The sequence below is a fragment of the Molothrus ater genome, chromosome 23 (assembly GCF_012460135.2).
Source record: "Molothrus ater isolate BHLD 08-10-18 breed brown headed cowbird chromosome 23, BPBGC_Mater_1.1, whole genome shotgun sequence".
NCBI classification, from domain to species: Eukaryota; Metazoa; Chordata; class Aves; order Passeriformes; family Icteridae; genus Molothrus; species Molothrus ater.
Genome location: NC_050500.2, coordinates 4,475,077 through 4,495,955, shown reverse-complemented (window position 1 = coordinate 4,495,955; position 20,879 = coordinate 4,475,077). Strand labels below are relative to the sequence as shown.

At 42.2% G+C, this 20,879-nt stretch overlaps 1 protein-coding gene across 2 annotated transcripts in view; it reads left to right on the top strand.

The window, feature by feature from the left end:
• PRDM2 (PR/SET domain 2) overlaps window positions 1-20,699 on the top strand; it is a 65,361-nt gene extending 44,662 nt beyond the window's left edge. For both annotated transcript variants that reach the window (XM_036396069.2, XM_036396072.1), the window contains 3 exons: window positions 711-5,070; window positions 16,489-16,617; window positions 17,401-20,699. In XM_036396069.2, the coding sequence (XP_036251962.1) occupies window positions 711-5,070; window positions 16,489-16,585 (4,457 nt within the window). In that variant the 3' untranslated portion in view covers window positions 16,586-16,617; window positions 17,401-20,699. The remainder of the gene's footprint in view (window positions 1-710; window positions 5,071-16,488; window positions 16,618-17,400) is intronic.
• The last annotated feature ends 180 nt before the right edge of the window (window positions 20,700-20,879 follow it).

The window sequence follows — 20,879 nt, the reverse complement described above, 5'->3', positions numbered from 1 at the left end:
GCATGTCATTAAACATACAACTCTGACCACAGGAAAAACTAATGTGCTGCAAAATTGAGACATAAACACAAACTCCCTAGAAGATAATAGCAGAGCAAAATCCTTATTCTCTGTCTTTGGAGCTTAGTTTCATGGTCATTATTTATTGCTAATTAGCAAAGTCAGTACCAAGGGGGAAAAATATTAATTCTTTTGACCCATAACTCTTCCATTCCTTCCCTGTGTTGTCCCTTCTGCTGGCACAACATGTGCACCACTGTTCAGGTACCTTATGGCCCAGCTAAGGAATGGAGAAGGATTTTTTGCTCTATAATGTACCCACTTGGGCAACATTGTGGGGATTGGCAGCCAAGGTGTTTTCCTAGAATCTGCAGAATCACAGAACATTTTGGGTTGGAAGGCACCTTTAAGCTTATCTTCTTCCACCCCCCTGCCATGGCAGGGACACCTTTCACTAGACTCAGAGCCCCATCCAACCAACCTGGCCTTCTTTCCTTCAGCAATGGATATCCCTGAGAACAGATAGGTAGGACTTGCATGCAGGAAAACATCCATCCACATGAGTAAATAAATGAGAAGTGGTGATATTGTCTTGGGTCAGGAATGCTGGATATGTTGTGCTAGAAGAAAAAATAAGAGAGGTGTAGCGTATCCTGAAGTGTTTGGTAAAAATATCTCATGCACTTCTTTACTGCACTCTTGTGTTCCAGGTCACAAAGAGGAAGATGAAACTCCTTCTGTTTCTGCTGTGCTGTCTCTGGAACAAACAGCTGTGATTCAGGAGATGGTAAATCAGGATGTCCTTCCTAAGCTGATGATCCCCAGTCCCACCAACGAAACACAAGTGGTAACTGAAGACAAACAAGGAGAAGCAATAAACTGTGCATCAGATGATTTAGATGATGATGAAGAGGAGGATGAAGAAGAGGAAGATGAAGAGGAGATAGAAGATACGAGTATGACTAAAGAAAATGCTGAAATGCCGTTGATATGTGAAGAAAAGTTGGACTCCATGGAAGAACAAAAGAGTACGTCAGAGGAATCTCCAGAAAGCTCTCCAAAGAAAAAACTCGTGGTGAAAATTCCAAAAGCAGAGGGGGAATCCAATGGTGATGTTCAGGAAACATTCATGTTTCCTTGCCAGCATTGTGAGAGGAAGTTTACAACAAAGCAAGGGCTCGAGCGCCACATGCACATCCACATCTCCACCCTGAGCCACGCGTTCAAGTGCCGCTACTGCGGCAAAGCCTTCGGCACTCAGATCAACAGGCGCAGGCACGAGCGGCGCCACGAGGCCGGGCCCAAAAGGAAACCATTCCTCACGCTGACCTCCTCACAACACTTGGATAATGTTGCTGATAACCAGGTGATTGTGGATGATGGTCTTAAAGATGACCTGAATGTTTCCGGTCTTGTGCAAGACTCTGTCGTCTTGGATTCTGAGAAAGTTTCCCAGGAAATGTCAAACTCGGCGTTTGCTGAGGAGAATAAGGAGCCCAAAGAATTGCATCCGTGCAAATACTGCAAGAAGGTTTTTGGTACTCACACCAACATGAGGAGGCATCAGCGCAGGGTTCATGAGCGTCATCTTATTCCCAAAGGTGTCAGGAGAAAAGGGTTCTTTACTGAGGAGCCACCTCTCCCAGCAGAGCCAGCCCCAGCAGTCCAGAGTGTGTACATAGCGAGCACAGAAATAGAAGAGGAAGGGGAAGGAGATGATGTCTATCTTATGGATATATCCAGCAATATCTCTGAGAATTTAAATTACTACATTGATGGGAAAATTCAGTCCAACAGCAGCACTAGCAATTGTGACGTGATTCAGATGGAGTCCAACTCTGCAGACTTGTATGGGTTGAATTGTATAATCAGTCCAGTCACAGTGGAAATTTCCACAAATTTAAAGGTTACACAAACACATGTGAATGAACCTCCTAAGGAACCCTCTAGCAGTGGGAGCAGTGAATCCAAAAAGAGAAGAACTGCCAGCCCTCCTCTTGTACCAAAAATAAAAACTGAAATAGACCCAGAACCTATAACTCCTACTAGTTCTTTAAATCTTCCTCTTAGCATTTCAACAGAAACCTTACCTTTCCATAAAGAAAAAGGGGTTTATTTGTCATCAAAATTAAAGCAGCTTCTTCAGACACAGGACAGTAAGAAGATAACTCCATCAAGTGAAATCCCTAAAATAGGACCTTCTGTTACATCATCATCTGTTTTGCCTCCAGTATCCAGCAGATTTAAAAGAAGGACCAGCTCTCCTCCCAGCTCTCCACAGCACAGTCCAGTGCTTCGAGACTTTGTCAAATCAGGTGAGGGAAAAACTGTGTGGAATGATAATATTAGGAGTTCAAAAATGCCAAAGTTAGAAAGCCACAGCAACTCACCTGCTTGGAGCTTGACTGGAAGGGAGGACAAAGAGACTTTGAGCCCTCATTGCTTTGAAGAATATAAAATATCAAAAGACTGGACAGCAGCTCCAACTTTTGGCAGTGTGTGCAACCAGCAGCCCCTGGATTTATCCAGCGGTATGAAACAAAGGTCTGATGTCAAAAGCAAGACTCAGGTTCCCTGGGAATCTGTTTTAGATCTAAGTGTGCATAAGAAGCCTTGCAGCGATGCTGACGTGAGGGAATGCAAAGAAAACTCCACCCACGCAACGTGCAGTGGCGTTAAGAAGAAGAAGCCCACCACGTGCATGCTGCAGAAGGTTCTGCTGAACGAGTACAACGGGACGGACGCGGCCCCGGAGCAGCCGGGCAGGGACGGCCCCGGCACGGCCCCGCAGCCTCCGGCCGAGCCCGACGGGGACCCCGCTCCCTCAGCAGCGCCTTGCGCTGACCCTCAGCCCCTCAGCTCCTCTGCTGCTTCCCCCGTGCCACAGGCGCCTGCTGCACCCGCTGTGTGCCAGCTGCCCCCGCTGTTAACGCCCACCACCGCCCCGTCCCCGCCGCCCTGCCTGCCCGTGCTCACCGCGGCCACGTCGCCCCCGCCCCTGCTCCCAACCATGCCCTTACCCATGCCAGATGTCTCTGCCAGTGCCACTAACACTTCCTCCTGTCCCTCGCCACTCTCCAACACTACTACCCAGTCCCCACTGCCAGTTCTTTCACCTACAGTTTCTCCTTCTCCATCTCCCGTCCCTTCTGTTGAACCTCTTATTTCTGCTGCTTCACCTGGCCCCCCTACGCTGTCTTCCTCATCTTCCTCCTCCTCTTCCTCCTCTTTCTCATCCTCTTCCTCCTCATCGTCTCCATCTCCACCTCCTCTTTCTGTAGTTTCTTCTGTTGTTTCCTCTGCTGATAACCTTGAAAGTTCTCTCCCAGTAATAAAACAGGAAGAAGCTGAAAGCGAGCAGCAGAAAGCGAGAGAGGAGCCTCATACTTCAAGTGAATCAGGAGTAGTGCAGGAAACCTTCAACAAGAGCTTTGTGTGCAATGTCTGCGAATCACCTTTTCTTTCCATTAAAGACCTAACGAAGCATTTATCCATTCATGCTGAAGAATGGCCCTTCAAATGTGAATTCTGTGTACAGCTCTTTAGGGATAAAACAGACTTGTCAGAACATCGCTTTCTGCTTCACGGAGTAGGGAATATCTTTGTTTGTTCAGTGTGTAAAAAGGAATTTGCTTTTTTGTGCAATTTGCAACAGCATCAACGGGATCTCCATCCAGACAAGGAGTGCACACATCATGAGTTTGAAAGTGGGACTTTGAGACCCCAGAATTTTACTGACCCCAGTAAGGCCAACGCAGAGCACATGCAGAACCTGCCAGAAGATTCTTTGGAACCTTCAAAAGAGGAGGAAGATGAAGATCTAAATGATTCTTCTGAAGAGCTTTATACTACTATAAAAATAATGGCTTCTGGAGTGAAATCTAAAGATCCAGATGTCCGTATGGGCCTCAATCAACACTACCCAAGCTTTAAACCACCTCCGTTCCAGTATCACCATCGTAATCCTATGGGGATTGGAGTTACTGCAACAAACTTCACAACCCATAATATCCCACAGACTTTTACCACTGCCATTAGATGCACAAAATGTGGAAAAAGTGTTGATAACATGCCTGAGTTACACAAACACATACTGGCCTGTGCATCTGCTAGTGATAAAAAGAGATACACACCTAAAAAAAATCCAGTCCCCCTCAAACAGACAGTGCAGCCTAAGAATGGCATGGTGGTCATTGCTGGGCCTGGGAAAAATGCCTTCAGACGAATGGGTCAGCCTAAAAGACTCAATTTCAATGTGGAGATCAGCAAAATGTCCTCCAATAAACTAAAAATAAGTGCATTGAAAAAGAAAAACCAGCTTGTACAGAAAGCTATCCTGCAAAAAAAGAAATCTGCCCAGCAGAAGGCAGAACTGAAAAATAACCCATCTGAGACAGACTCTCACATCTGCCCCTACTGTAACAGAGAGTTCACTTACATTGGGAGTTTGAACAAACATGCATCATACAGCTGCCCCAAAAAACCCATCTCTCCCTCCTCCAAAAAGAATTCTTCCAAAAAAAGTGCAGCTTCTTCACCTGCAAACAGTGACAAAGGCAGCAACCAGCGCAGGCGAACAGCAGATGCAGAAATCAAAATGCAGAGCACCCAGCCCCACCTGGGCAAGACCAGAGCACGAACCTCAGGACCTGCACAGCTCCAGCTCCCCTCTGCCTCCTTCAAATCCAAACAAAACGTTAAATTTGTACCTTCCATGCGATCTAAAAAGCCAAATTCATCTTCATCCTTGAGGAACTCTAGTCCTGTAAGAGTGGCTAAAATGTCCCACGTTGATGGGAAAAAAACTAAGGTGGTTTCTAAGAACAATTCCTCTGGAATCTCCAGCAAAGCGTCCCGGAAATTGCACGTCAGAATACAAAGGAATAACAAAGCTGTTTTGCCAAGTAAATCTGCTGTGGCAAGTAAGAAAAAGGCAGACAGGTTCAGTGTAAAATCTAGAGAGAGGATTGGAGGACCAATCACACGGAGTCTGCAGCAGGCAGCAAATGCAGAAGCAGCAGAAAACAAAAGAGATGAAAGCAGTACAAAGCAAGAACTGAAAGATTTCAGGTAAGCATTTAATTTGAAGTTGAAACAACCCAGGAACACGTTGCTTGCTGTTTTGCTTGCTGGTCTTTTTTTTTTTTTTTTTGGTCTTTTTTTTTTGGTCTTTTTTTTTTGAGTTTCTCATGCTTAAATAAAAAAAAAAGTTGCATTTCCTAAAACATGGATGAGCAGCTTACTGATGCTGGGGTATGATGTACATACTTGATGCATTTTGTCATGTCATGAAATTATCCACGGTTTGTATAGAGAATGTCTTTAATTATAAACTGAATTGAAAAGTCTGGAAAAAAAATGTCAATACCTGAGTGCAAATAAACTTAATGTCATTAAACTCAATGCTATTGGAGATACTGACCTTGTATTTGGTATCTGACATCTAAGGTAGCCCAGAAACATTCTAGATTTATTTATGGTAGTTCACTAAGTTAAAAAATACGACTGCATTCTTTACTCACTAAAATAACTTGCTTTGGTTTGTAATAAAAAGCATTCTCTGCATATATATATATATATGAAAGAAACAAACCATGACCAAATACTTCAAAAATGTATGTGCATACGGACTGAGATCATAAAATACTTAATATAAGGGAAATAGACATGTAAGAAAAGTTACATGAACATGTAAATTTGTTAGAAGTATCATGCTCTTTATGTTTCACTATAAAACTTTATAATTAAAGTTCTATTTCTTTTTGAGAAGAAGCATTTTAATCACAAGAAAGGGTAATCCTTCAATAAATAAATAAAAAATCTTAATCTACGTGCCTGAGTCCCGATTCACGTCTTCATGTAGTCTCTCAAATCAATAGTATATTTTGCACAGCGTTTCTAACCTTTGTTACCTTGCTCCTGCCCTGTTTTTCTTGGAAACAGGAGTCTGATTTGCTGAGGAACTTTCCCAAAGCTCGCTGGTAATTAAGAGTTCTTCTGGGGTTGGTAATTGCAGCGCCTGGCTGTGATTAACACCAGAGTTAGGGCCAAGGGTAGGGGTTTTGAATCCAAAGGAGGGGGAGGAGCTGGCAGCTCTGTCAGAGCAAGTAGAGCAGGATCTGTTCATTGTCAAAATCCAGACTGTTCACAGCTTGTGTGTCTTACAGTGAAGATCTCCAAAGAGTGAGGAAATACTTTGGAAAGTAAAGGTGTTCAATATAGCAGAATTATTCCCAAGTGCTGCAGGGGAATTTGACTTCAAATAATCCATACCCAAATTAGGATATGTTGAAGGAGAAAAATGTTATTGGAATTTGGAGACTAATGGTGTAAAAATGCCTTTTAGGAACCAGAAATGTCTACCAGGCCTGTTCCCTTGGGACATAAACATCTTCATGTTAATTCTCATCAGCTGCTCTCTTAGTTATGTGTGAAACTGTATTTAAATGGTGCCAGAACAGATCAGTACAATAAGAAGCCAAAACACCACATCTTTCCATCGAAATGAATCATTTGACCTTAGGCAAAACAACCAAGTACTTGGAAATGGGTGCATATGGGAATTGTTTGTAGTATTTGGGGAAATAACAATTGACCTGGGGCAAGGTTTCCTTGGCTGGCTCAAACAGCCTTGATTTACTTTGGCTGCTTGGAGTCTTTATCAGTTTAACCAATGGTTACACCAGGGAATTCTTTTTGTCTCTGAAGTAACTTTTATAAATCTAAATTGTCTACTCAAATTCTTTTTATATCAGTTCTACAGTATGAAGAATTTTTCTGCCTTCATACACTAATATCAGCACAGTTTAACTTGGATTCTACTCTCTGTAGGCACTGTTGGGTTTTGATTTTTTTTTTCCAGGAAATCTTAATATTTTTTTCAAGACTTGCTTCATGTATATTTGTCTGCCAATTTGTTTTTCACCTTTCAGTTTTTCTGTGTAAACATACTCGTTCACAATTTTTTTTGTCATTTATCTTCAGTTTTTGTTTTGTTGTTTGTTTTTCTTTTAAATTTCTATTTTCTAAGAATCTCCTGTAAAAACAAAACAAACAAAAAAAAATCCCTTAATGCCACGGTAGAGCTGTTGCATGCTCATCCTAGGATAAGCACTGCACCAAGGGATGTGAAATGCAAGCTTGTGAAACTCCCAGAAGCTGAGTCACAGCCATAAAATTGCCTGCAGAGTCAGGCCTAGACTTTCTTACTTTGTGCTTGACACATGTGGGATAGTTCAGATTAAAGCCAAGGGCACTGTTAATTAAACACACATGGAACCCACAGGAGAAGGAATAGTGGGGATGAACTGAACCGAATCTCTCTGCTCTTGGTGTTGTGGATGGTGTTGGGCAGTGCAGTCTCTGTGCTTGGCAAAGCAGATCCCTTCAGCCTGTGCAGAAATCAGAGCAGATTCAGGGCCAACAATTGCTGCACTCCAAGTGTTTTTGTCATGTATTGGGTCTCCTCAGGCTTTTTGTCTCAGTGAGTCAGTAGAGGCCAACCAGCAGGGCAGAATCACCCTCCCACCTTCTCCTCACTTTCTGAGTCTTTTCATGTCCAGTATACAGTGGGAAAAAAAGCCTGATTTGGATGTTTTATGGATTTTCCAAGTTCTTATTTACACGTGCAAGTAAAACTTTATATGGCAGTGATGAATTTCTAAACAGCAGATATATAATGGATGCAGTGGATCTTTTTATGGATAAGAAGCCTAGAGCAGGGCTACAGACCTGCATATTTTGAAAATGAAATCTATAATTATTCTAAAAGGTTGTACACCTCTAATTTAAGACAATGAATTGGTCTATTGTTCATAACAGCTTTTTATGGAAATACTGTTTGTCACACGTTCCTAGAGCTTTCACAATTAATGACAGGATGGATGGAAAGTGACTCATTTCTTTATACAGACACCCCTTTTATTTTTTGTTCTTAAAAAGTAATCTACCTCTTTAAAATTTGTAGTTTAATACTTGTTTGGTGAATTTGTGCCACTTTCACTTTCACTATCATTCCCATTTTGTTACATTTCTGTTATGGGGACTTTATGTTGAAATATTGTATAAAGCATTTGTAGCAAGTTTAAGAAAATAAAATATTTAAAATTATTTAAATTGTTTTGGACACTTCAATTGTACTATATGTGATTTACATTTTACATTAATTTCATTTTGTTTTCATTTTGGGTTGTCGATCTTGGAGCATGTTCCTGTATTAAAGTTTGCTGTTAGGTATATTGTTTCTTCTATTGGAGAGTTGATATAAAGATTATTCTAATGAAAACATTAAAAATTGCAATTTGACATAAAAGTGGGGTTGTCCTTGCTTTTGAATGCTGTAGCCTTGCTGGAGGGCTGTAAATTCAGGTAAGAGCTGAAGAGGGAGGTTCCTCCTCCATGTGCTCTCCATCCTGTGCTGTGAGCTCCAGTCCCTGGTGTTGCAAGCACTGAGTGACCAAGCAGATGGAATTATTATTATGACACATTTCCTAAAACCAATAAAGTGAACTTTTCAAAAACTTTGGGGGAAAGTTGCCTTTTGTGTGGAAAGCAGATGTGCCAAGAAAGAGAAAAGAAAGAGAAAGATAAGAAAGATAAAGGAAGATAAACCAGTGTTCATCTAGGAGGAGTTCAATGTATCCTTCAGCTGTGTCCCCCTGGCTCAGTGACATCAATTTGTACCAATTGGCCACTTCTGGCTTAGCCTGAGGATTTTAGGCTTTAATTGTGGACACAGCTGATAAATTTAAATTATTTAAATGAAAATTACATGCACTATTTCAACTTCTGATACTATCGTTTTCTGTTTTACTGATGTTACAGTTTTTTGGTTTTATATTTTTTAAACTTGTTAAATAGTTCAATAAGAAAAATACAAATGCAAAGGTTTTTTTGGCTCTAGGGAGTTTTGGAATGTTGTATTCCCTTCAAGATGTGTGTTGTGCCTCTTGCAGTCCAGCTGGAAGCATCTGTGTCCATGTTAGTGTGGCAGTGGGCTGGAGAAATGTGACATTGCTGAGGCTAAACAGCATTTTACAGCAGTCAGATCCTGCACAGGCTCCCAACTAATCCAGTAGTAAGTTACTATTTTATGGAGTTGTCCATTCAAATTAATGCTTCTGTCTGAATGAGACTTTTTGGTAAGAAGCCCCAGTTTATTTTTCCATGTGGGATGTCATTCCTTGGATGTTCTGTCTATAACAACATTGTCCCTGCAGTTTGGATGGTGGGGGAAGATCTGATGGATTGATGCAGAGGTCCCAACATTCAGGGGGTGTTTTTGCACTCCCTGCAGTTTGGGATTTGCACCACAGTGGAAGAGGTGAATCCTTGGTCTCCTTACACCAGGGAGCTGGGGGGAAGCCACAGTGGAGGTTTTCACTCTGGATTAGGTTTTACTATCTTTACCCAAGGGAAAATATTGTTTTACATACTCAGTGTTGTATTTTGAGGTTTTATCAGAAAAAGGAAACATGAAAAAGTGAAGATTTACAGTCTGGAGATTGCAGAGGATGGGACATAAACTTGGTTCATTGTTTCCAATCTTTACTGACAAAGGAAATATCACTTGGAGTTTGCTCTTGCTGCAGTCTGGGTATTTCAGTCACCTTGTAAGGATTTATTGGCCATGTCTAGCAGTGAACTGATGGTGAGTAAACCAGCCTCATTCTTTAATATCATGGCAGAAATCCTCTTGCCATTTTATGTGTGGTTTCTCTGCTGTGATGTTAAATCCTTTGGGTCCCAAGGATGTGCCACACTGAGATGTTCACCTGTGTTCACCAATTTATCAGAGAAATGCTGGGTGATGGAGATCTCCAAATGAGAAATGATCATCAAAGAGTTTCAGTCCTAAACAGGTGACTCATCACAAACAGAAATGTGCAGCTTTCATAGTCACTATTGCAATTGCATCTCATCTGCATAATTGAATTTCTCTGGCTTTTATAGCTGCCTCTGTATGATCTGAAGCAACAATAAAGCTGTAACAGAGCCCACAGAGTGCTGACACGTCTTGAAATGCATCCAGACAGGCAATGAAAACAATTTACCTTGTGCTGTTTACAGAGCCCAAGTGACACGCTGGGCGAGATCAAATGAGGGTTGCTTTAATAAAAACAGAGGTGCTGGGGTTGTTGTGGAGAGGCAGATCTGACAGGTTGTGTTTTCCTTTCCTTGTTTTCCATTTTGCAGTTTGCTGGCAGGCATGGGAGGCACCTTGTGGCACAGCTGGGCTGTGTTCAGTGCTGGGTGTTAGAGCCAGGCCCCTCCTGCCCTCCAAGCTCCTCAGCCCCGGTGGGAGCTGCCCAGGGGATTCAGGCTGGGGTGGTTCTGCTGCTCTGCTTGGTCAGCATTTTGTGTTGCAAGGTTGTTATTTAAAATTCTAGTTTGGTTCCTGATGATTTTCATTGGGGAGATGTCATAGAGTTTGATGTCTAAATGTTCAATATTGAATGCAAATAGGAATAGCATTCACTTCATTCACTGTGGTTTGTGACTTCATTTCCAAAATTATGGGCTCAGCTCCAGGTTTTTACTGGAGTTGGGTTTAGCCAAGGAGCTGAATTGCTAGAGACAGACAAATAGCTTGTGAATGGCCTTAAAAGAGAACTTAGAGGACCTTACATACTAATTCTGGCTTTTCTTTACTGGATGTGATCTCGTGAGTCACATGATGATGGAGTTCTGCTCATGGTGAAAAGGAGCTAAACAATAGATTTTGAACAAGCACATGCTGGGTTGGAGCTGAGCTTTTGTGGTAAGTCTGTGATGAGAGAGGGGTGAACTTCCACATCTATTTAATTAAACTTTTGTTATCATTCTTCTTGCTTGCTAGCCTTCTGATGAAATCCCTTCTTCTATTCTTTTAGTAGAGTTTTAATATAATATATATCATAAAAGAATAAATCAACCTTCTGAAACATGGAGTCAGATCCTCATCTCTTCCCTCTTCCCAGGACCCCTGTGAGCACCACCACAGCACAGGTGGGACTCGATGGCCTTGGAGTTCTTTTCCAACCTCAGTGAGTCTGTGATTCCTTCTGCAGTTCAGGCAGTGCTGCTCAGCAAAGTTCAATCACAGAATCCCAGAATGGTGAGGTTGGAAGAGACCTCTGAGATCATGGAGCCCAACCTATGCCCCAACACCTCAACCAGGCTATAGCACCAAGTGCCATGTCCAGGCTTTTTTAAACACATCCAGAGATGGTGATTCTGCCACCTCCCTGGGAAAAGCATTCCAGTACTTTATTGTTCTTTTGGTGAAAAATTTCCTCCTAATATCCAACCTGTACCTTCCCTGACATAGCTTGAGACTGTGTCCTCTAATGCTTGTGTAAATGCCAGGACTTTTTCAGGGAAGTGATTTTGTTGGGAATGCAGAGCTCATTCCCATGCCCAGGCCTGTGCATAGCCCCAGTGACTCAGTGAGGAATTTATGGAGTTTTTCCTTTAGGTGTCGAGATCTCTGCTCAGCATTGCAGTGTGGAAGGAGGTGGGAAGATGAGAAATAATGAATTCTTACATCACTGAGCTACTTTGAAGAGTTTCACACTCAAACTCCACAGTCACTGGAATTTGAAGTCGTATTCTGTTCATTATGGCAAATTCAGTATGTCCCTCATCTGCCTTTTGAAGTCAACACACTTTTTTCTGTGGTTTCTTTTTTATGTAATGAGATGTGCAGGACTGAGGGCTCATCCTTGTTCTGCTGCTCCCCTTTGGAACTCTTTTGGTGCCACCATTTCTCTATAAAGCTAAATAAAATAAAATAAAATAAACTACAGTGTTCCCTAAGTGTAATGAAAGTTTTCTTGTTCTGTTAGGACTGTGATTATTAGATACAAACTTTTTATCAAATCACATGACCTGACTGTACAGAAGATGAATTTGAGTACTTCTGGTTTTAATCCCAAATTGTTTACCTTTTGGCTTGCAAAATACTCTGTGCCACTTTAAAAGGGCAGGAAGACACATTGCTGACATGATACTGTTCATCTAAATTTATTATTGCTTTACACCAAGATTTCTTAAGTGACCAAGACTCTGAGCTCAACTTGAAGCACCTTCAAGGCAACTGAAGGAGCTCAGAGCTGGATTCCTGCTCAAGTGGCTACTTTAGGTCACTGGTTGCTTTTGAAAATGTTAAACACCATTTTACTAAAATATTAAATTTTAATACATTCATTTTAAAGCCCCCCAGGTGAGCTGTAGGCATGGTGTGAGATTTTTTCCACTGTTGGTTTGGTGTTCATCACCCCAGTTCCTTGTGATCCACGGGGAGTGGAACTGAGCCAGCAATGAAGAACCTGAAACTGCAGAGCAGGTGTGAAACAAAGCAGTTTGGGAGCTCCTGTGGGGAGCAGTGCTGCTTTAAAGGATTCAGTCTTTGAAGCACTGTGGTGGAGAGTGCTGTTAGGTGTCTTCTTGGAAGTCTAGAATGCAAAGGATCTCAAGAACAGGTTTTTCCAGTTTACATTCATGAAAAGCCTGACCATAATATTCATGTTCTGTGAAGGAAAGATAAAATCCTGACCTGCTCCAGCTCTTTCCCTGCCTTCATGAATAAACACACACAATTCTCCAAATATCCACAGTCCAGCACATTAAGATCCTTTTTGCTTTCTGCTGCTTCCCCATTTTCTGTACATCCCTTTCAACAAAACAGGAGTCAGGACATCTCTTTCAACAAAACTTTCAACAAAACCTTTTTGTCTTGAGAAACACTTTGTTCCACTGAAAGAGACAAACGAAGGTCTTGTCCTTAGTGGGTGATGTTTTTATGTTTTTCCAAGTCCTTGTTTTGTGTATTTATTTCCCATTAAGCAATGTGCTGCTGCCAGGGAGTCCATTGCAGTCAGGGGAGCAGGGCTGTGGTTTAATCTCACTGAGAGCAGAAAGCCCAGAAATGGCATTTATCCACCCCCTGACCCTTCTTGCTTCCCCTCTGGCCTGTGAAATTACTCAGCCTAATTCTGTAAAACCAAGAATTTGGGCTTAAACATCCACATTTCTATTTTTTTTTTTCCTAAGCAGTCAATGATTTGTGTCATTTTAGCTATTCTTTAATTTCAGATTAGGAAACACTTGATAGAATAAGTTCCTGGCATGCTGATTGTTAAATGTAATGTGGAATGTGTGTGTGTCTGAAATTTTGGAGCATATCCTTGGGGTTATTCTAGATTATAGAGTATAATCCTTGTAGGGAAAAAAACACTTTAATTGAGGTAAAAATGTGAACCTAAATCACCTGAATTTTTCCCAGAAACTGCCATGACTTTGTTCACTGAATTTCCCAGGTGGGACTGGCACCCACCTTGGATCATTGCAGCCTTCATGCCCACAAATACCACGGTTTATTTCTCTGGGACATTTCTAGAGAATTAAACCAGCAACCCAGGAGAATGTTAATTGAAGGAGTGTGGTAGAAGACAAACTAATTTGAATAAAAAATACCAAATGTATTTTGGGAATGTCTCAGGGAAGGGGGTGTGTGAGGATTTGGCATTTTTCCTGGCCTTTGAGTTTGTGTCTGCTGCTCATGGCAAGGCTGATGGGGAAGCCTGGCAAGGGATATGGAAGTAGGAACTTGGTTTGGGCAAATTCAATATTCAGGAGACAATTTAACCTGTGACAGTAATGAGGGTGGTGTGGGAATCTTCCTTTGTTCAGTCCTCTGCTTTAAGGCTGCAGATTTTCTGAGTGACCTTGGCAAATCCCTTTCCACCTGACTCTGTTCTGGATCTGAAAATCTGGGATTATGGTACTGACTCACACTACAGAACACTTTCAGATTTGAGGATGGAAAACTTGAAGAGCTGTGATTTAGTGTATTTTATATTTTAGGGACTCTCACCAAATTTGGTGATTTATCTCTTCTAATTTAGGTGTGCTCTCAGTTGTGAGAGAGAGCCTGTAAAAAATAGCCTCATTTAACTTCTGGGTCAGCTTTAATTTACGGAATAGCTGGTGCATCTACCAAACTATTTAGTTTGGTTTTAAATTCTTTAGCTGACAGAGAAAACTTTGTGCACACAAATCCTTTCTGCTACCTGATATCTGGGCCTTTTTTCCTTACAAGCAGAGTATGTTTTCTGTTGCTATTCTTTATTTTTAATGATTTTTTTTCCCTGCCTGGGGACTGTTGCCAGCAGTGGTTCTGCAGAGCTGGGGTAGCCTGGGCTGGGCACAGGGGTGTGAGGGGCTGGGAGCAGCCCTTGCCCCTTCCCATGGGACCATCCCTCAGCACCACTGCACAGGCTGTGAATTCCTTCTCTCTGCCTGTCTCCAGTTACCCAGGGCTGAGATGGTGAAAGCAGGTGCAAAGTGACAGGGACAAAAATAGCAATTTCAACCACAGCTCCTAATGCAGCAGGGGGATCTCAGCTCCCCTCCCTCTCAGAGAACAGCTCCCCTTGTCCAAATCATCCCCAAATCCCAGGTCTTCTCTAAGCAGGCTCTTAAATGAGAGTTCTGCATGCACTGCAGGTGAGTGTTGGGACAAAGGAGGCCCTGGTTCCTGTTAAACTCCATTTCAACTCTCTCCAGCTTTGGCAGAGCAGACAGGGCTGTGGTTTTGGAGCACTATGGAAGGGCAGCACTAAGAACTCCATATGAAACTCGGTTTCATTTTCCATTTGGAAAATAAATCCTTTTCTATCTCATTCTCTGATCCTCAGCTTCCAAATAACAAGCCATGTTATTGGCTTTAAAGCTTGAGGAAATAAGGGGTGAAAGATTGTAGAATTTTGTAGTTTGGCACCTTAAAACCCATCTCTTTCCACCCTTCCATGGGCAGGGACACCTTCCACTGCCCCAGGCTGCTCCAGGCCCCATCCAACGTGGCCTTGGACACTTCCACAGCTTCTCTGGGCACCCTGTGCCACCCTCACAGGAAAGAATTCCTTCCTAATGTCTGATCAGGGTGTGCATTTGAAAGTCTAGGTCAGATTTTCCCTGATATTTTGTCTCTTTGGATTTGAGCTTTTAACATTTTTTTCTTTAGGTTTCCCATAGGATGTAGACCCTGCCTCACTGCCTGCAAGAGCACACAGATGTCATTGATTAGAGAAGAACTTTAAGAAGTCATAACTAATATTTTGACAAAAAGCATTACTTACATGGAGACATTCTAAACAGAAATAAACTAAAATTTCCCTCTTCTAGTTATAGTAAAAATCTGAAGCCAAACAAACTAAACTTATTTTGGATATTCTGCTGTTTCCCTTGGTAATAGTCCTTATATGGACCAACAAAAATCTGGCTGTTGTTGACCTCCCCATTGCCACTTTCCGGTTCTTCCACATTGGCTGAAGGTTCAGGATTGAATTCAGAAAGGCTGGAGTGGATGGTTTACATAGAACAATAACAAAACTTCTGGCAGGCAATTTTAACCACCAATTTTAATTTGAAAATAATTAAATTGCTTGCTTTTCGAAATTTCTGTGGTTTGGGTTTTCTGTTGTAATGGAAAGTTTTGCACTTCTTTATGTCTAACTTGCAGTTGCATTGTGTGTAAGGACAAACTGAAATCTCCTTTAAAGGGTGCATATTGAACTCTAAAAATAACCCAGAGAGAAACCTGGCTTTGAACTTTTTTTAGACACGTTGCTGTGTAAGAAAATGATATTTCAAAAGATGTTCCCTTGGAAGAACATAAGGGCTTTGGTTTGGTCAGAATTTTGAAGAATTTGCCTTGGGAAGGAAGGTGTGTAATTACCTATGGGGTGCACAGGTGTGAGGAAAGCAGACAAGTTTGTGCATGATGGCAAAAGGTGCTGGATTTAAAAACAAACGGGATTTTTTTGAATCTTTTAGGGTATGGAGGTTTGGCTTCATTTGAACTGAATTGTATGTCTAGAATAGGGCAGAAGCAGTTGGACTTCCCTTGCTTTGAGTCATGTTTTCAGGCTTTCTTCTTGAAATCACAGTCAACTGAGGCATAGAATTAAAATGTTACAGTAAAAATCTCCGATTTTCACTTTCACTTTGGGACTCTTAGTTTAAAATATGAAGTGCAATAAAGGCACAGCTGTGCCCTGTACTTGTCAATCCTGTCAGTGCAATCATGACAGGAGTGCTCTGCCAACTTGGACCTGGGGAGAAATGACCAGGTATGTGCTCTGATAAAGTGAAATTCCTTCTCCAAAAATACGTATTTTAAAAGCTGATGTGGAGTGTCCTGAGAGAATGGAACGTGACTCTTCTGGTTTCTGCTGTAGCTGGGGGTTTCCCTGTCCCCAGTGGGTCTGGGGCACGGGCTGGGAGCCTGGACTCCCTTCCCGTTGACATTTTTCTGTTTCCTGCTTAAATAAACTCACAGGGTAAGTTCAGAACAAGGCAAAAATACCCTCTTACCTTCAGAAGTGGCTCTTGGTGCTTGCAGTGTGGCTGGAATGTCGTTTTCCTTTCTCATGGCTTGCTAAAGCACGACTCTGCTTTGGTCTGTGCCCGCTCCCTGATGCTCTTCTGCCTCTTCGCACATTGCAGGCTCCGCATGGCCTCTAGATGTCCCTCCTCATCCTCGCACAGCCCCAGCAGCAGGCAGTGCAAGAAATCCAGCTCCAGCTCATCCCACTTCTTCTAGGAATAGACCCCGGGCATGTCTGACCAAAGCAGGTACAGCTATGATGATATTTTGTCCCTGACGAAGGAGGAAATGATGAGGAGGGCTCCATCTTATCGAAAGGCTAATTCATTACTTTATTATACTGTATTATACTGTATTATTCTATACTATATTACACTATATACTTTATTATACTGTATTATTCTATATGATACTATATTATTCTATATTATATTACACTATATTACATTAATCTAAACTGAATCTGCCAAGCTCTCAACTCTGCACACACTGCACAGAATCTCGTCACTGTCAGCTGATGGGCTTGGGCAAATCAATGACCCAGCCCCAGGTATTGGTGAGGCTGAGCTGATTTTCTGTTGGTTTCAACAAGACACTGTTTTCTGCTTCTTCATTCTCCCATTAACTTTCAGATAATAATCTCCTTTATACTGATGGAACAGCTAAGGAACAGGATACTTTACATGTGTAAAGCTAAAGGTGACAATGAGTGCCAACAAAATTAAGACATTGCAGCTTTAAGTTTATTCTTTCTTAAAACCATTCAAAAAACAACATTTGAGGGAATAGTTGGTAAAATTCTGAGGTTTGCTATCTCCTGAATAATGGGGATGGTCGCTAATGAATGTTAATATCTCTAGCTGTCTCAGACCATTTAGTTGTGGTCCAAATCCAAGCAAAATGAAATCATGGGTGTCTCTTTGATGTACAGTGGTCACTGAAAGATTTGTCCTGCTTCCAGCTCCATGGAACATGGAACTGTGCCTCCTTAAACTATTTCTGATTAAATTCCACTCTCTGTGTGTTTTCAGGTACCAGAAACTTCTGACTGGAAAAGGTGAGGTGAAGTAATCCTCAAGCATTTCCCTCTCCTGCTTTGCTCAGATGAGGTGAGATGGGTTCCTCAGCAGACAACGGGGACAGTGGCTTCTGCTGGAAGTGCTGATGTGCTTCTGTCATCCCAGCCTTCCTTGCAGGGGAGGGAGCACAGAGCAGGTTCCTGCCTCTCCAGAGAGTGCTGGGGACAGGGTGATCTCCCCCAGTGCATGGAGCCCACGCGCCAGCTCCAGCTTGGAGAAGAGCCTGGAGAAGGGTTCAGGCATCTGCAGGCAAAGTACCCCTGCTCAGAGGGTGGGTGGCTCTGGGTGAGTTTCTCTTTCTGGGAGAACACAGAGGGTTTAACATACTATGCAATTAAATTCTCAAAAGACTGTTACATCCTTTTAGTTTCTGCTTTCCATCCTAACGGGTAAAGAACTGGGCATCCCACAAAAGGAGGAGTGGTAGGGTGTCCTGAGGTCTCCACATGGGAAGCCTGTGGGTACCCCAGGCTCCTGACTTTGTGCCATTAGCTTTAAGGGGCAGATGCTGTTGCTTCTGAAGTGCATCAGGACACGTGGTTTTTGTTACATGATCCCTGGGAAATGCACTGATAGCCCAGCTCCATGAAGGGACAAACATCCATTTCTCAAAAGCTGCCATACCTTGTGTTGCCAGTCTGGTACTGTTCAGAGCCAGGATTTATTTATTCATTTAGGGACAGTATCAAACACAGGTGTTGCTGTGCAGGATCAGGCCAGACTTGTCCTTAAACGTAACATTTGTCCTTAAATAGAGCACCTGTGTTTGTGTCTCTGGAACATGTGTTTGTTTTCAGGGGTGCTGAACAGAGGCCATCCCTGAGGACAGCCAGTAAAGACTAATTCCAGAAACACACAGGTCAGCTGATAAAATGCAGGGCAGAAAGGTCTCTTACCTCTTTCCTGTCCCCAGATGGGGTCAGTCACACCCAGCTGCATCATCTGCCAGTTCTGGGCAGAACTTCTGCCCCATTCACCCGTGAGGTGAAGGGTTCCTTCTGCCAGCACGTGATTTTCCATGATCCCTGCTAGTGTAGCATCCAGGTTTGGAACTTTTTAAGGAGGCCAAAGGGGTTGATTGTTGTACTTCCTTGTTGTTTCAGTCAGTTTATTCCTGTCCTTGACTTTGCACTCCACACAGATAAGCACAGATCTGTGTATGCACACGTTAGTTAGGAAGAAACAAGTGCCCGGTTGATATTCCTCCCCACCACCCTGAAAAAGTCAAAGAAAGGACCAATTTTATATATATATCTTCATATATAGATATATATATGACAGATAAAAATATATATGTATGGAATTGCTGAAAACAGTTAATTTTGTATAGTTTTGATGAAAATCAAATCATTCAAAATGAATAGAAAAGCTCTATAGAAGAAACACTGTTCACCATGAAAATGTTCTAGGTGCGTGTTGTTTGAGTTGGAAAGAAAAGGTTTGCAGGATCTTGTATTATCTCACCACAGATTTTTTGGATAAACCCCTCTTGGAGGCTTCTAAGTGCAATTGTAGTTTGGGGGAAGGCTGAGAACTGGATGAGCCATAAAAATCTGCATCCCCTCCCATGCTGGAAGTTATGCTTCCAGTCCAGGATGTGAGACCCCTGAGATCCTTGTGCCATTGCTGGCTGCTCTGCCTCATTTCTGGGGTGGAGGGTCTCTAGGGTTTGTTCCCTTTGGAGTTTTTATCTAGCAGTAATCTCATAAAAAGAGATGTACTAATTGCAAACAAAGCTGGGATTTTTCACAGCAACCTTGGAAGACTGAGAATCCCATTAGTCATCCAAACTAGTTGGAAGGGAGCATCCAGATCTGCTAGGCAGCTTGGTAAATTTTGGTCAAATAGCACAAAAAATTAATTTTCCTGGCTTTATGTCCATGTCCAAGCAGCTGGTGTGCACACACAGCTCTCTGATCAGTTTGTCTCCCTTTGGTGTTGCACGTTACCTTTTTATTTTCTCTCCACATTTTGTCCTTTCACTCATCAAGTAATTTTAGTATGGTAAACCCTGTTCTTTCAAACAGCAGTGTCTGGAGAGTACCTAAATCACTTGAAAGATGAGTATAAAGTGCTAATAAATCCAATATACTCTGGCTTAAAGCAGCAGTATTATTAGTTATTGATTGATTGATTATGATTGATTGTCCCAGTGCAGTTTTGTAGGACACCTTGTCAAAGATCACAGTTAGTGTATAAATTATCACTTGAGGATCGTTGCTGAGGAAGAGTTTCCTTGCCATATAGCCCAAATACTGCTTTAAACAATCCTTTCTCCTCAGACCACTCAGCTTCCAGTCAGTTCAATTAAGGATGAGTTCTGGCATGGATGCTGCCCAGTTTAGTGCCTTTAAGGCATCCCTGTGAGGTTACCAGAGGCCACTTCTGTGCAATTTATTTTTGCTGCCTTTTTTAGAGTGTTATCAACTATAAAAACTGACATTCTCAAGGAGAGAAGTGTGTACATTGTTGTGATATAGGAACGTTTTTCCCAGAGAAATTCTGGTTTATCACACGAGCCTGTAAATATGTATTTACAATTTTAAAAGCACGTCTTTATGTCCCTGATTGTAAATGCTCTGTTTTTAAAGTTTTATAACATGTGACTCCACCAAGAGACCACAGCACACAGCTTTATATTGTACTGGTCTGTTTGAAGGGTCCATTACAGTCTGAGCTGTAGCAGAAAATTGTCCATGTCACCAACAAGAAATAACCCATGGTTGCACCAGATTTCATCATTTTTCTTCAAAAAAAAAATGCAGTTTTTCTGGGAGGGGGGTGGGGGGGATGATTTTTCTTGCAGAAAAAAAAGCATCAGTTCAAAATGATGTCATTTCTCTGGACCAGTGAGGAGACTTCATTCACAGTGAATTCAGGAAAAGTATGCCATCTTTTCCCAAGGCAGAATTTCACAGTTTTGCAGCAAATTTTTAACCTCCCCCGTGCCTGCTGATGAAACATGAAATTTTGCCCTTGACCAATATCACAAGTTCTTGTGAAAATTCAAGGAGAGGGTGGGGAAAAAGCTCAGGTTTTGCATGTAGAATTTACAAGGACAACACTGGCAGCTCTGCAGTGCTCTCATGGCAGTGCTGGTACTGAGGAGTTTATTGAAAATGAACTCTGTGGAGATGTGGTGGGACCTGGTTTGTACTGGGGCTCTGAATTGCCTTGGAGGACTGAAAGCTCTGTTGTCTGTCTGCCATGTAAAGAAAAAGAACAACAATAAATTAATGTGAAAAGCTGCATTATGGAAATATTTATTGCTATTTTAGCCAAGGAGGTCTTAAAAACGGAGACTGGCTGTGCTGTAGCTCTGAAACAGTGGAATGGTTTGGGTTCTCCTGGTGGGTGGCGGGGGAGGAGGAAGGAGATGTGAGTGTCACCTTGGTCTGACAGGTTCAGTGCACACAGACAGGGATTCATTG